The sequence below is a fragment of the Hemitrygon akajei genome, chromosome 5 (genome assembly GCF_048418815.1).
Source record: "Hemitrygon akajei chromosome 5, sHemAka1.3, whole genome shotgun sequence".
NCBI classification, from domain to species: Eukaryota; Metazoa; Chordata; class Chondrichthyes; order Myliobatiformes; family Dasyatidae; genus Hemitrygon; species Hemitrygon akajei.
Window position 1 is genome coordinate 149,651,094 of NC_133128.1, and position 17,078 is coordinate 149,668,171.

At 42.8% G+C, this 17,078-nt stretch overlaps 1 protein-coding gene across 1 annotated transcript; it reads left to right on the forward strand.

Annotated features, from left to right (window-relative positions):
• Positions 1-803: 803 nt before the first annotated feature.
• Positions 804-9,346, forward strand: LOC140727255 (gamma-crystallin S-1-like). The gene is made up of 3 exons (XM_073044517.1): positions 804-863; positions 7,381-7,623; positions 9,021-9,346. The coding sequence occupies exons 1-3, from the start codon at positions 804-806 to the stop codon at positions 9,294-9,296; spliced, it is 579 nt and encodes a 192-aa protein (XP_072900618.1). The 3' UTR covers positions 9,297-9,346.
• The last annotated feature ends 7,732 nt before the right edge of the window (positions 9,347-17,078 follow it).

The following is a 17,078-nucleotide window of genomic DNA, read 5'->3' on the forward strand; positions in this document are numbered from 1 at the left end:
AGTTATAATTGAAGCTCATCAAATGCACGCATTTTTGATAATTTTCACTTTAGATGAAATTAAGTCAAAGCAGAGTGTTATATATGGTTTTAATTTTGAAGGTACAGTTAATAGATATTAGAGCAAGGCTTTTTTGCTTTGGCAATAAGCAGCAATTACCATTACTTCGGGAAGCTTTCCTCAGGGCTTGTTGAGGGATGCTAATGTAAAGACGGAAGGACCTTTTTACATTAAAGTTACATTTCTGTGCTCTTTGGAGTAGAATGAAAGATGATCTTATTGAAACAAATAACAGCCTAAGCCACACAAACAGTTTGATGTTGAGATCTTTCCATCACTAGCGACTTTGGAAAAGTTCTCATAGCCACAATTATTTAAAATTGAGGGGTTAAGAAATTTATTCTCACTCAAAATGGCAAATCAACAGCCCAGTAAAGTTGTAGCTAAATAACTGTAGGGTATGTGTCATCTCATAGAACTGCCTGAAATAATAATCTCGGATGTAACCTCCTTAAGCATTAAGATTTTCCCAGAGTGAAGGAAACCAATGGATGACATTAGAGAGGTTTTTTAAATCATGAGAAGCCCATAGATAAAGTGGAAGATAAAGTATTTTTCACAGGGTAGAGGAGCCTAAAATGAGAGGGCATAGATTTAGGATGTGAGGGGAAAGAGGGGACCTGAGGGGCAGATTTTTCCCACAGCGTGTGGTGGTATATGGATCAAGCTACTGGTGGAATTTGTAATGGTCAATATAATTTCACTGTTTAAAAGGTATTTAGACAGGAACATGGATAGTAAATATGAACCAGTGCGGGCAAGTTGGTCCTGAACAGGTGAACAAATTGGTCAGCATGGACAAGGTCAGCAACAACATGGAAATACCTCCACCCAGAAGCTGCCTGCAAGCCACACTCACGCAATTGAAGATATGAAAGCAGCTGAAGTTACATTAGATATGTTTAAAGCTGTTATAAAAAAAGCAACTGGAAAAGTACCAACAATGATAATATTGATAATCATTGGTATAAAAATTTACTTGCCTTCATCTGTACCTATTAAAACAAATCAACAATTTTTTCAAAAATCTTGAAAGAGTGCCCAAACTTTTGACAGAAGGTAAAACATATCTCTTACCAAAAGGAGAAATCACAAATGACTCGTTAAAACATCGTCCTATTACTTGTTTACAAACTATAAGTAAAATTGTGACATCATGCATCTCATAACCAATCACCACTCACTTAGATAACCACTATATACTTACAGAAGAACAGCAAGGATAACATAAGGTCATGAAAGGATGTAAAGAACAACTGATAATAGATTCCGTAATTCCAAATCAAGCCTGGAGCAACAGCAGAAATCTTTCATGTTGCTATATTGACCAGTAAAATGCATTTGATTCGTCCACACTCACAGTTAACTGAAGTTCCTAATATATATAAACTACACCCAATACTTGTGAAATTCCAACATCAGATGAAGCATTGGTGCACTGTAATCACCTTATCTATTGACAACTAAAAATGAACAGCAATTGCTATCAAAATAAACCAGTGCATTTTTTAGGGCAACTCCCTAAGCCCATTGGTTTTGTCTAGCTTTCGAATTTACTGATCAGATGAAAATAGTGTGTCAAATTAGAAACAACAAAATGAATTACACCTTGATACTCTTTCTATTCATGGATGATTTGAAATTATACGCTCCATCATCAGTAAAGGCAAAGCAATCAAGTCAAATAGTAGAAGTATTTTTGAATGATATAAGCTCAAACTTCAGACTGGATAAGTACAGAATATAAAGAAAACTGCAATAAAGTTTATAGTATACAGAACAGAGCAGCAGGATACAAAAGGATGAATATGAAACATTTAAGTGTTTGGGATATCAACTACAGACAAATTAATCATAGTATGATAAAGGGAAAACTTGTAACAGAATTTTCTTCAAGGTTGAAGAAAATTTGCCAAACAGAGCTCAATAGTAAACTTATAACAAAGGCAGTAAACACTTTTTCTATAAAATCTTTTTCCAGATTTACATATTCTTTTGACATGATATCTTGGTGCGAATCCGATCTGGATAATTTACAAAGAAAAATAAGAACTGAAATGAGAAATTTTAGAAAACACTATGTGCATTTGAGCACATTTTGAGTAACACTACCTAGGACTGAAGGAGTAAGAGGAATATCCGATATACAAAATTTAGACAACAGATGGATAAAATGTCTAAGGATATAGTTTCATCAACGAAACCAGGATTCAGCATTCTATGTGAGCATAGGTAATTCTGATAAGAAGTACACATAACTAAACTTAAATGAAAGCACAACCCAGATAAATGAAGAATTATTACTATAGAAGTAAAAGTTCACCAACAGAAGAGCATGATTCTCCATAGAAGACATCCCCTTGATCTGAGCAGACAAGAAGTTGAAATGAAAGCACCTGTCCCAGAGTTGGAGACCTCTTCCGAGAAACAAAGGGTTCCTTGTGCCAATATAGGACCAGCTGGTTAAAACAAAAATTATCAAAAATACATAATAAAAAAACAAAAAATTCAGGATGATAAACAAGGAAAATGCCAAGAGAAACCAGAAACCATCCTGCAGCATTTTAACTCAATCTGATTACTTGCACAGGCACAATCAAGTAGCAAACATCATTCACCAAAATCATGCTTTAAAATGCAACCTCATTAAAGATACCATGCCTTACTATAAATACAAGTGTGATCAAATTTCATATCACAGTTCTACAAGTTATATTATGACTGATCCATTATTATTGATATGACAATCCATAACAACTGTCTGGATATAATATTGCAGGATAAATAAGCAGGAACAATTTATTTACTGGATGGAGCCATTCCAAACACATATAGCATACAACAATCAACAAATGAAAACACCATAAATATGCAGGATTAAAAGAGGAAGTTGGAAGACTATGGAACGTGAACAGGTTATATACATTGTCCCAATCGTAATATCCACAACTGGTATCATCTCAAAGTTACTACACAATAGCATTAATCAATGAGGGCTACACAGCAGTGTATGTACAGTATATCTTCAGAAAGCCACAATACTAAACACCACTAGAATAATCTGAAAGTTCCTAGCAAATGGAAAATGACTGTGCACAGCTATGTCCGTACTCCAGGTTTTACTAGCTTGGGCAGAGAAAAAAATGTAATAACAATAATAATTAATAAATAAGCAATGCATATCAAGACCGCGAGAAGAAGAGTCCTTGAAAGTGAGTCCATCAGTTGTGGGATCAGTTTAATGATGGGGCAAGTGAAGTGGAGTGAAGTTATCCACTCTGGTTCAAGAGTCTGATACTTGAGGGGTAATAACTGCTCCTGAATCTGATAGTGCGAGTCCTAAGGCTTCTGTACCTTTTTCCTGATAGCAACAGTGAGAAGAGAGCATGACTTGGGTGGTGGGGCCCCTGATGATGGATGCCGCTTTCTTCTGACAGCCCTCCATGCAGATGTGCACAATGACGGGGCGGGTCTTACCCATGAAGGATGGGCCGTATCCACTATGTTTTGCAGTATTTTAAGTTCAAGGCCATTGGTGTTTCAATACCAGGCCATGATACAGCCAGTCAATAGTCTCTCTACCATACATCTGTGGAAGTGTCATTCCAAATCTTCGCAAACCTCTAAGTAAGCAGAGGTTCTGTCATGTAATGGCACAGCACTGACCCACCACCTCTATTCTTTCATCATTAAATTCAGCCTGATGAGTCAAATGTGATTTGTCTTCAATAATCTCTGCTGGGCAGAGGACGGGTCCTTTGAATGATAACACTGAAGAATTTAAAGTTGCTGACCCTTTCTACTTCTGATTCCCCCAATGAGGACTGGCTCATTAATCTCCAATTTTCTCCTCCTGAAGTCAATAATCAGCACCTAGAACTTGCTGACTTTGAGTAAGAGGTAGCTGTTGTAGGACCACTCAGTCAGATTTTCAATCTTTTTTCTTTATGCTGATGCATTACCAGCTTTAATTTGGCTGATGACATTCGAGTCAGCAGCAAACAAAAACATGACATTGAAGCTGTGCTCAGCCACACAATTGTAAATGTAAAGTGAATAGAGCAAGGGACTAAGCACACAGCCTTGAGGTGCACTTGTGCTGATGGAGATTATGGAGGAAAATTTGTTGCTAATCCAAATTGACTGGGGTTTGCAAGTGAGGAAATCAAGGATCCAATTACACAAGGTGTTATTGAGGCCAAGGTCTCAAAGTTTATGGACTGCTTTTGAGGGGATGATAGTATTGAATGCTGAGCTGTGGTCAATAAAGAGCATCCTGTTGCATGCGTCTTTGCTGCCCAGATATTCTAGGATTTAGTAGTCAATGAAGTGGAATCTGCTGTGGACCTGTTGTGCCAGTAGGGAAACTGAGGCAGATTTAAAAGGTGTCCCAGGCAGGAGCTGATATCTTTTATCAGCAACCTCCCAAACCACATTGTGATTGTGGATGTAAGTGCTCCTGGATGCTAGTCATTGAGGGAGGTTAGCATATTCTTCTTAGACACAGGTATAATTGAAGCCCACATAAGGCTGGTGAGCAATATTCCCCCTAATTTTTAGTAGTCAGTGTGCGCAAAAATCTTATGTTGTGCAAATTTTTTTCCTGTGACAAAAGTATGTACGCACTGAATGCACACATGGCACAGTTTATGTAGGTTTACAAAATATTTGACATAAAGATGTACAGAATAACAACAAAATAACATGCATATTTAAGTTACTCAGTTATTTTTTCTCTCTCCTGTCTTTGGCATTTACACATTCTTTGTAAACTCTATCTAGACTAATAGAACTTCCATCCAATGGATAGCTTTTGATTCTGATTAACATATCCAAATGACATTCACCTAATTGGTTTCTCAGCTTGCTTTTGAGTTGATTCAATAAGGCTGATTTATACTTGTGCATCGCATCTACGCTGTAGGTACTGCAAACCCTATGCTGTACCTATGCCGTAGGGTGACGTGCACCTCCCCAAAAAACTCACTCATGCGGTGCGGCGATGCAGACCGCAACAACGGTGACTGGTCCGATTGGTAGCATCGCATTTCATCCTACGCATTTCCAGTTGCTTCTTCTCCGCCGTGCCTGTACACCGACGTGAAATAGATGAACCGAATTGTGAAATCTACCTGCTAACATGTGAAAATGTTTGAAGTGCATTTCCTTGTCCATGTCTCTCAGAAAGAAACTCAACACAGTGGCATAGACACCCCACCGCCAACCAGCGTTTTGGCACATGCTCGCTACGGCGTAGTGTGACGCAGAAGAGAGAATCAGGGCCATGGCATAGGGTGCGGCGTAACCCGTACACACAAGTATAAATCAGCCTTTAGGCTAAAATCTTGCTCACAGTCTGCACTAGATGGAAGAAAGGTTCCCCCAATGTCCATCAACTGTGCACGGTCACAAAACTGTTCATTATGAAGTACAAATGCCACCATTTGAGTGAAGTTTGAAATCAGTTTGGATTTAATTTTTTTTTTGCATGGAAAATTTGAAATCATTGAACTGTCTAACTATTGCAGTATTTTCAGTTAGAAAATCATGGTATTTTAGACATAAGGCATTAACTTGTTCATTGCCAAATGTGAAGTTTATGATATGAATACTGTCCACCAAAGATGGCTGCCGCTGTGATGCAGCTGTAGAAACCGGAACATAACCAAAGTGACGTGCATTGTGGTATTTGAAAAACCGACTAATTAGTTAACAGAAACATTTAGCTAAAAGATTATGTTCAATAAGTATAATTACTAATTACTACATTATTTTAGGTAACTAACCTTTTGTGCGCACGTTAATTTCCTTTGTGCACTGGTTGAAAAACGTATGTGTGGGCGCCCACACGCAGCTTAGAGGGAACATAACTGGTGACTACCTGCAGTGAGAGGTCAAAGATCTCATTGAACACACCAGGCAGTTGATCAGACAGCACAGGTATTTAGTACATGGTAGGTCCCCATCGAAGCTGGATGGTTTCTGTGGGTTCATCCACATGATGGAGGCTCTTGCTTCAACCTCAGAGACAGAAATCACAGGGTCATTGGGGGATGTGGGAGTTCATGATGGCATCTCCATGTTTTGATGGTCAAAATGAGCATAGAAGACACTGGGATCATTTGGAAGTGAAGCCGTGCTTCACCCATGTCTCTTGCTTTCACTTTGTAAGAAGAGATAGCATTTATGTCCTGCCACAGCTGACAAGCATCCTTCAGTGATTCGAGTTTAGCCTGGAATTGCCACTCCTCTGATGAGATGGCTTTCCAGATATCATACATGGGTCTCTTGTAACTTTCCTGGTTGTAAGACTTGAATGGCTCCGATCTGCGACTCAGCCAATTGTGGATCTCATGGTTAATCCAGAGCTTCTGGTTGGGGAAGACTCTAAATGATTTTGTGCAAACACACTCATCTATGATTGCTTTTATAAACCACCAGCTTATCTGAGGCAACTATTGATTGATTGGCCTTTCTCACATCAGTAAAGTAAATTAAAAGGAATGTGATATCACAAGAGTAGTGAGGAAATCCAGAATGTGGAAGTAATTGAAATGCTGAGTGTATGTGTACAGTTCTTCAATGACAGGAGAGTGGAAGGCTTTGACTGTTTAATGTGTTCAACAAGAGAAGTGGAGCAAACATAATGAATGTGGGAGGTGGGAAAACTACAAGGAACCACTGTGAATGGCAGCATTAACTCTCACGTGGAGAATCAAGAGGGTTATGAAGGGAGAGGCAGCAGAGATCATTGAAGATGAATCATACTTGACTCATTTGGCTTCATTCACTGATTTAAGAATAGAGGTGGCTGATCAGTGTTGTGTAGCAGAAAATGTACAGATCAATTGTCAAAAGATGTCTGTCAGTTTAAAAAAGTATCTCCTCAATGTAGGCAGTTTCAGAAAGAGAATCAAAGTGCTACTTTGACCTTTGTGAATGGACCTGGGTGATATGTAGCTGTGAATGTTCCTGAACTGTTTGGCTTAAATGACAATTAAAATGATAAGAAAGCACAACTGAAAGAATCCACGATGCAACAAATGTCTTTCTGTTGTTTTTCTACAATAAGTGAAAAAAAGGATTTTGTTACATTTTGCTGATGTTTAATGTTGTGTCACCAGAACAAGAAACTGCCTAGTGAGGCCTTTCTACCTGCATATAAATACCAACTTGTGTTCGGCAGTGAAACATTCAGTTGGTTACCAGACTCACTGTGTTCAAAATGGGAAAGGCAAGGACAACTCAGTAAATGAACTAAATGAGAATTCTCCATGAACACCTGAGCAACTATTAACACAGATATGTTTCTTCCCACAGATCATCTTCTACGAGGACAGAAACTTCCAGGGTCGGCACTATGAGTGCAGCTCCGACTGTGCCAACCTCTCCCCTTACTTCAGCCGCTGTAACTCCATCCGTGTTGAGAGTGACTGGTGGGTGTTGTACGAGAGACCCAACTACATGGGATACCAGTATGTCCTGAGCAGGGGAGAGTATCCTGACTACCAGCGCTGGATGGGATTCAATGACTGTGTCAAGTCCTGTCGCAGTTACCCATATGTAAGTTTCAATTTCTTTTCAGGGACTTTGATCTTTTGCAGTTTGGCTCTGAAAATGGAGAATTTGCCTAGCAAGTGCCTAATGGGTATCAAATATGCTTGAGTGTATTAATATGCAAGGGCATTTCGAGGTGAAGGAGGAGGACTCTCTTCCCGCTATTACAGACATTTACACCACATGCTGCACCCGCAAAGCTAACAGTATTGTGAAGGACCCCACGCACCCTTCATACAAACCCTTTTCCCTCCTGCCATCTGGCAAAAGGTACCAAAGCATTCGGGCTCTCATGACCAGACTGCAACAGTTTCTTCCCCCAAGCCATTAGACTCCTCAATACCCAGAATCTAGACTGACATCTACATCATTTATTATTATATTGTAATTTGTCCTCTACCGTGCCTGTGGTCTTGTTTATTAATTATTGTATTGCCCTGCACTGTTTTGTGCACTTTATGTAGTCCCATGCAGGTCTGTAATCTGTGCAGTTTTTATGTTGTTTTTTAGGTAGTCTAGTGTAGCCTTGTGCTGTCTCACATAGTCTAGTGTAGTTTTGTGTTATTTCATGTAGCACCAGGGTCCTGGAGGAATGTTGTTTCATTTTTATTGTGCAGTGTACCAGCAATTTATGGTCAAAATGACAATAAACTTGACTTGACTTGAGGTAGTGTTGGTTCGCTTAAAGAGCATGAATGTGGTTAAGTCCCCAAGGTGTGATGGGATATAGCTCTGGTTCTTGAGAGAAGCAAGAGATGAGATTGCTGGGACCTTGACCAACATATTCACCTCTATTCTAGCCATCGGGAGTTTTGCATACAGTCTTGTTTGCACCATTATGGGAAGTATGCCGAGACTTTGGAGAATGTGCAGAGGAGACTTGTCAGGATTCTGCCAGAAGTCGACGACATATGCTATAACGAAAGGCTGCAATTGCTTGGGTTGATTCCTCTGGCTCGTCAAAGGCTGAGGGAAGATGTTTATCAGATAATGAGAGGCATAGATAAAGGAAATGTTCAGTATATTTTGGCCATGATTCAAATACTTACAACCAAAGGATATGCACTTTACGTGAGAGTTCAACAGAGATGTGAGGGGCAATTTTTTTACACAGAGAGTGGTTGTTGTCTGGAATGTGTGGCCCTGGGTGATGTTAAAGGCAGGTACATCAGAGACTTTTAGGAGATGTTTAGTTAAGCAAATTAATGTCAGGGAAGTTGAAGGATATGAACATTGTTTAAGCAGAAGGGATTAGTTTAATTTAATTTAATTTAATATAATTAGTGAAATCATCAAATTGTATCTGACTTTATTGTCCAGTCTGTGAATTAGTTTTCAGATGTGTATAATAGGAGAATACTCTATAAAACATCATCATTAGAACTCTGTGTTTCCAATTCCAGTACCGAGGTGGAAACTACAGGATGAGGATTTACGAGAGGCCTGACTTTGGAGGGCAGATGATGGAATTCATGGATGACTGTTCCTCTGTCTACGATCGTTTCTGTTACCATGACATCCACTCCTGTCAGGTGATGGATGGCTACTGGATCTTCTATGAACATCCCAACTACAGAGGCCGACAGTACTTCCTGAGACCCGGGGAATACAGGAGATACAGTGACTGGGGCGGCTACAACTCAATGATCGGGTCCTTCAGGCACATGAGGGACTTCTAAAGGCGGCTCTTGAAAATCTGATTTTATCTTGTTGAAATGTTTATGGAGGCAATAAAATACCTTTGATTACACTATCAGCTCACTTAGTTCATTTACCCTGATTCCACTAGAAATCACAATAGAACAGTAATCATAATCTGAGGACCACATTAAATTGTTTTACCACAGTTGGTTCCAGTTAACAGTTAACATTATGATGATTCACAGGAGGCTAAAAAATATGAGCTGATTAAAAAGTTGTACAAATATCTATCTTTATGAGTTCCATGATTCTGATGTTTTTGGGAAATGACTTTACAATGTATGAACAACATAAGGTGAAACATGGAGTTAAACAGGACAGAAAGCAGCATTTTTACAAACCATGATGAATTCTACCTAAGTTGAGACCAGTGTAAACAATAAGAAGACATGGACAGAAAACTGCTGGAGAGTTTGAACATATCTACAAATCTGTGTGGATCCCCATTGTGAAGGATGGAGGTTGAGTTGAAATTGATTTGGAATGATTTGAAGTTGTAGAATTTTCTACGGAAATTTAACAAAATAAGAAATAAGAAAGAATTGGTTAATCCTCAATAAACAGAGATGAGAAATAGCGTAATGGGACTGAACTGTAGGTCTTGAAGAGGATGGTGATTCTCTGGAATTGTCTATCCCAGAGGTTGTAGAGGCAGATCATTCGGAAATTGAAAGAGAAAGTGGAAACGCTTTTGGGAAGTCAGGATTAGGGTGAATTGGCCCAGAAGAGGACAGGAGCAGGCTCTGGTGGTGCAGCAATAACTTCTTACCACTTCCTACTATAATTGTATGAAAGAGGTGCAGGAAGTATTTAACTTAGAAGCACGATCTGAGGTAAAATTGAAGCTCATCAGATCCACATCTTGTTAGTGTTTTTCAGTTAACCTAGAATTAAATCCATACAAAGTGATGTGAAGGGTTTTAATTCTGGCTTGCTGAGGGGATGCTAATGTTAGGACCGAAGAACCTTTCTAGATTTAAGTCACATTTCTCTGTTCTTTTGAGTTGAGTAATGGATGATCTTATTGAAACAAGTAATACCCTAAAGTACACTACCAGGTTGATGTTGTGATCTTTCCACCACTAGGGGCCTTGGATAAATTGTCATAGCTACAAGATAACTAGCTGTGTGGAATGAGCTTCCAGTAGAAGTGGTAGAGGCAGGTTCGGTATTGTCATTTAAAGTAAAATTGGAGAGGTATTTGGATAGGAAAGGAATGGAGGGTTATGGGCTGAGTGCAGGCCAGTGGGACTAGGTGAGTGTAAGCATTGGCACGGACTAGAAGGGCCGAGATGGCCTGTTTCCGTGCTGTAATTGTTATATGGTTATATGTTATATGGTTATAACGGGGTATTTATTGAAAGTTGAGGTGTTGAGAAAATTCTTCTCACTGAAATTGGCAAATCAATGATCCATTAAAGTTGTAGCTAAATAACTGTAGTGCATGGTGCCATCTCATAGACCTGCCAAAAATAATAATCTCAGATGTAATCTACTTAAGCATTAAGATTTCCACAGAGTGAAGGAAACTGATGAATGACATTATTGAGGTTTCTAAAATCATGAAAAGCATGGATAAGGTGAAGGGTCACAGTATATTTCACATGGTAGAGCAGTCTAAACTTAGAGGGCATTGATTCATGATGAGTGAGGAAAGAGGGGCATGTCTTTTGTACAGTGTGGTGGGTATGTGGAACAAGCTACCAAAGGAATTTATGAAGGCTAGTACTATGTTTATGTTTAAAAGACATTAAACATTAACAGGTACATGGATAGCATCTATGCATTAATGCAGGTAAGTAGGACCCGCACCCGTGCGCAAATTGGTCAATGTGGCTGAGTTAGCTGAAGAGCCTTGTACTATGCTATATAACTCCATGACCCTAATCCTCTTTAGAGAGAACCTTCCAAACTCTCAACCTTCACCAGCGATAAGGACAAGGGCAGCAACAGCATGGAAACACCTCCATCTGGAAGATGCCTCCAAGCCACACATCATGCTAATGTTGCAATGAGCGAATGAAGCGAACCCAAGCGCAGGACACAGGCACGGAGATTGAGTTAGGATGCAGACGCGGGCGTGAGCGTTGAACAGCAAATAGGAGGGAGTGCAGGAAGGCTGGAGACAGGCACAATTTATCTTGACACAGAGAGACGGGGCTTAGCAAGTAATTCTCAGCACTGAAGCAAAACTTAGGACACACAGTCCTAAGCGGCTGGGAAGCGTTAATTACCACACTGGCAAAACCAAAGTTCTGGCAACTAGTGGGTGCAAAGCCAGGGTTCTTATGCTGCAAGTCTTGATGAAAACCAGGTGTGCTGTCATCAAAGGGAATTCGGAGAAAATGGGGAATTATCAGTCAGAACCATGGCACAATCAAAGGGAATTAGGAGAAAATGGGGAATCAACGGTCAGGACCGTGACAATACCTCCCCCCCTCAATGGGAGCTTCCAGGTGAACCACCAGGCTTGTTCGGATTGTCTTGATGGAAATCTTGGATGAGGGAAGGGTCCAGGATGAAGGAGCGAGGAATCCAGGTGCACTCCTCAGGATCGTATCCCCTGCCTCGGCGGCGCACATCCAGTATTCGCTGGACGGTGTAAGCTGGGTGGTCGCCAATGATCCGGGCAGGTGGAGAGGGCTCGGCAGGAGGCAACAAAGGGCTGACAGATGCAGGTTTCAGTTGGGAGACGTGGAACGTGTGAAGAATGTGCATGGGTCTGGGCAGTTTGAGTCTGACCACCGAGGGGTTGATAATACTCTCAATCTCGAATGGTCCCAGGCAGCGAGGGGTGAGTTTCTTGGATTCATTCTTAAGGGGGATGTCTTTAGAAGAGAGCAAATCCTACTGCCCAGGCCGATAATTGGGTGCAGGAGTTCGATGGCGATCGGCAATCATCCGGTTGTGGTCGGCTGAGCGAAGCAGGGCCGCTTGTGCTTCCTTCCAGACCTTGCAGCATGGCAGAGATGGGCCTGAACTGAAGGCACAGTGATGTCATCTTCATGTGCGGGAAACAGAGGGGGTTGGTAACCTAGGGAGCATTCAAAAGGAGACATCCCAGTGGTGGTGCTGACCAGGGAGTTGTGGGCGGACTCTACCCAAGGGAGATGGGTGCTCCAGGATGATGGGTTGTTGGCGGTTCTGCAGCACAGCGCTGCTTCTAAATCCTGGTTTGCTCATTATGTTTCACCGTTAGTCTGCGGGTGGAAGCCGGAAGACAGGTTTCCTGAGGTTCCAAGGGCTTGACAAAAGGATCTCCGGACTTCAGAGATGAATTGAGGGCCCCAGTCAGGAATAATGTCAGAGGGAATGCCATGAAGGCGGAAGACATGATGAAGAAGGAGGTCGGCTGTTTCACGGGCTGTAGGGAGTTTGGGAAGGGCTACGAAGTGCACGGCTTTGGAGAAGCAGTCCAGCATGGTGAGTACAACAGCGTTCCCATGTGAAGGGTGTAGTCCAGTAATGAAATCCAGCACAACGTGATACCAAGGGCGGCTAGGAACAGGTAGGAGATGAAGCAACCCAGCAGGTAGTTGGTGGGAGGCTTTTCCGCGAGCAGACACAGAACAGGCAGGGACAAAGGAGCAAGTGTCAGCGTCCATGGAGGGCCAGCAGGAATGTTGTTTTAGAAGAGACAGAGTTTGATCGATTCCTGGCTGGCAGGTGAAATAACAAGTGTGCCCCCACTGCAGAACCTGAGACCAAATGGAGTCAGGCACGAAGAGGCGATTGGGGGTCCATTGCCTGGGTCAGGTTGAGTCTGCTGGGCTGTTTTGACTATGAATTCGATCTCCCAGGTGAGGGCAGCCACCACACGGGATGGTGGAAGGATGGTGTCAGGGTTGAAAGGCCCTCCTCTGAAAAGTATTGATGAGAGAGAGTATCAGGCTTCCCATTCGTGGACCCCAGACAATAGGTGAGTGTGAATCTGAAACGGCCAAAACATAATGCCCAACGGGCTTGACCAGAATTCAGGTGCTTGGCAGTTTGGATGTGTGCGATGTTTTTGTGGTCCATCCAGATGATGAATGGATGTTTAGCTCTCTCCAGCCAGTGCCTCCACTCGTCCAAAGTGAGTTTGATGGCCAGTAACTCCCGTTGTAGTTCCGTTTGGCAGGGGATAGATGACGAGAGAAGAAGGCGCAGGAATTGAGTTTTTGGTGTGGGACAGAGCGTTGAGAAAGGACCGCTCCCACCCTAGAGTCAGAGGCATCGGCTTCCACAATGATTGGCAAGAGGGGTCAGGATGGACCAGGATGGGAGCGGAGGTGAAACGCCTCTTCAGCTCCGAGAAGGCTGAGTCCGCTTCGGGGATCCAGTGAAAAGGGGTCGCAGGAGAGGTGAGTCGAGTAAGGGGCGCTGTCACCCAGCTGTAATCCCTGATGAAGCCATGGTAGAAGTTTGCGAACACCAGAAAACGCTGGAGTTGTTTGGGCGTCGTGGGTTTTGGCCACTCCGCCACTGCTCGGATCTTTTCGGGATCTGCCCTCACTTTCCCACTCTCGGTGATGTACCCCAGGAAACTGACAGAAGGGACATGGAACTCGCACTTCTCTGCCTTAACGAATAGCTTGTTCTCCAAAAGCCTCTAAAGAACCTAACGGACATGGTGGATGTGTTCCTGAAGACTGCGGGAGAAGATTAGGATGTCATCCAAATAAACAAAAATGAAACGGTTAATGAAGTCCCTAAGGACATCGTTTACCAGGGCTTGGAAGTTGGCGAGCGGCATTGGTGAGACTGAATGGCATGAACAGATATTCAAAATGACTGGGGGGGTGTTAAAAGCTGTTTTCCATTCATCTCCCTCCCTTATCCTGACCAGGTGAAGGCATTCTGTAGATCCAACTTGGAGAAAATTGTGGCTCCGTGAAGGGGCTCGAAAGCAGAGTTGATAAGGTGCAGTGGATACTTATTCTTTTTGGTGATGCTATTCAGGACACGGTAGTTAATACATGGGTGCAGTGAGCCGTCTTTCTTCCCCCACAAAGAAGAAACCTGTGCCTACAGGGGAAGATGAGGGTTGGATAATACCAACCGCGAGAGAGTCATTTAGGTAAGCCTCCATTGTTTCCCTTTCTGGTTGGGACAGGTTATACAGCCGACTAGTGGGTAGAGGGGCTCTGGGGAGAAGGTCAATTGCACAATCGTAAGGGCAATGTGGAGGCAGGGAAAGAGCCCGTTGCTTGCTAAACATTTCTCCCAGATCGTGATACTCTACTGTAGTGGTCGCCAACCTTTTTAAGCCCAAGATTCCCTACCTCAGCCTTAGTGAAAGGCAAGATCAACCAGCTAAATTGTTTAGACACACGCATGTGCACCGGGCAGAAGGGATCGGAAGTGGAGCCCCTCAGCCCTGGAAGCAGTCTCTCTTTGCAGGCGGCTTTCCGTAGCAGGAGTGTTGCTATGTTACCATTATCTTAATTGGTATTACTTATTTTTATAATGCTCACATTACAACACCTTTAATTCCATGTTTCATTATTTAATTTTATTTCAACATGAAAAATAATGAATAAAAATTGACTGTTGCACTCAGTGTGATGACTGGGGCTGAATACTTTCTGCTAGTCCCCTGAAATTTGGCTCAAAACTACAGACAGTAAAGTCTGAGACGGTCTGTGAGGTACTTAATTTAATCATTTGCATCTGTTGCAGCACAGCGCCCTCACAAACCTCCTGACAGACTGAATATTTGAATGGACAGTTTTCTTTGTTGGACTGAATGTTGAATCTGCCACGTTTTTCAGGTGTTTTGTATTGGTAAACTGTTACTGAGACACTAGTATAAGTTTCAGAGGTACGCAAGCTAATGATATCACTGTTTTTTGTTTCCCAGTTCTTTTACATCTGGGGAATGTTGGAATTTAAAGGGGGAGAAGTGTTGTAATGTGAGCATTATCAGACATCCCACCCTGCAAAAACTCATTTCAGGGTGGTAGCACCATCAATTTGCAAGAGACTCTCAGGAGAGGTGGGATGTCTGCAATTGAGTAGCTCCTTAGCAGCTAGCCAGCTAGTTTAAATAACGTTAGCTATGCTAATGAATGAAAGACACCTGTTAAACTCACCTCAACATGACTTTTACAGTCATTTCACCCACCATGGGCAATAGAAAAGTTGCAAACAGTGCAGTGAGCAACACTGTCATTATTTTTGACCCCTATTAGGCAGGGGTACACTTTAGTGTAGTCTGGGGTGAAGTACGTTTTATATTTTCTTTTTTCTTGGAGCACTCTGCCATGGTGCTTTCTCTCTCTCTCTCTTGCTCACTCTCTCTCTCTGTCTCTCTCTCTCTCTCGCTCTTGCTCTCACTCTTTCGCCAGCTCTCTCTCTCTCTCGTTTGCTCTCTCTTTCTCTCTCTCTCTCTCTCTCAAAAAAAAATCAATTTCCGGTATATTGTATATAATTTGTGGGTGTCAGGGAGCCGCTATCAATATGTGGGAGACTCCCGATTTCCAGGAAAGGTGAGATTTCTGCATTATACAGATAGGTTGATGCCTATTGGTGATGTAGTGGTGCTCCCACTGCGGAGAGCTGTTTGTGGGGAGAAGTTGCTTCTGGGTTGCGGGGTTTTACTTCTGGTCTTTTCACATTTTAAATTTTTTTCCGGGATCTACCAGAAAAAATTTAAAGATCGACCGGTTGGTGACCACTACTCTACTGGAACCTTGGATAAGTTGAGGGGGTTCAGAGGCAGATGAACCCCCCGGGGAAAGGGCTGATGTAGACAAGTGGAATGACAGAACAAACTCCAGCTGATTATTTTCCTGGTGGACCAGTCAATGTGGGGATTATGGTGGCTTAACCAGGGGTAAGCAAGAACTGTAGGAGCTTGAGGAGAGGAAATTAAATTGAATCGTACCTGTTCCCAATGGTTCCTGGAGAGAAGGAGAGACAGGGGTGGTGTGCAGTGTGTGACTCAGGCCAGTAGTCTACCGTCCAGTGCCTGTGCTTCCAGAGGGGTACTCAACGGCTCCCGAGGAATTCTGGCCCAAGAAGCTATGTTTTCATCCGAAAGGTTTCCCTCAGCACTGGAGTCCACTAGTGCTGACAGAGGCAGGGACTGTTGGTTGTAATGTAAAGTAGCTTGAAGCTGCATCTGGGTGAAGGGAATGTTGTCTGGCTCACCAGGATCCCCCTTTCTACTGGTGAGCCTTCCCTTATTGGCAGAAAGGGTTAGGTAGCACTGAAGTGGCTGGACTGGCTGCAATATCGACACTCACCCGCTCTCAATCTCCGAAGTCACTCTGTGGGGGAAGGCGGTTCCGTCCCAGCTGCGTGGGTTCCCCTCCCGGGGTGGTGGAAATGGCCAGGCTGGGAGCTACTCTAGGAGCAGGAGGAGGAGAGAGGCTTGTTCTGGTGGGAGGCGGTAATGAGTGCCGCAGGGTGGCCACAGGTGGCAGACGACCCGTTCTTTCCCTATGGCGTTCTCAGAGACATTTGTCCAACCTGGTGGCTAAGGAGATTAAGGAATCCAGGCTGTTGGTGTCATCTCTTGCTGCCAACTCGTCTTTCACCTTGTTGCTGAGACCATTCCAAAATATCGCTTGGAGTGCCTCATCGTTCCACCCCGAGTCGGCGGCTAACATCCGGAACTCCACGGAATATCCGGCAACACTGCGTGAGCCTGGCGGAAAGTGAGTAGACGCTTGGCGGTGTCTTTACCTCAGATGGGGTGGTCAGAGATCTTTCTCATTTCCACGATAAAGGTGGTGAAAGAAGAGCAGATATCCGGTTGGTTATTCCAAACAGCT

Bases quoted from the DNA above. Each gene is read 5' to 3' on its own strand.
- LOC140727255 (XM_073044517.1), top strand. From the start codon at position 804: ATGAACCAGTGCGGGCAAGTTGGTCCTGAACAGGTGAACAAATTGGTC. The intron at 864-7,380 runs GTCAGCAACAAC...TTCTTCCCACAG, and splicing joins AATTGGTCAGCATGGACAAG to ATCATCTTCTACGAGGACAG. The intron at 7,624-9,020 runs GTAAGTTTCAAT...TTCCAATTCCAG, and splicing joins CCTGTCGCAGTTACCCATAT to TACCGAGGTGGAAACTACAG.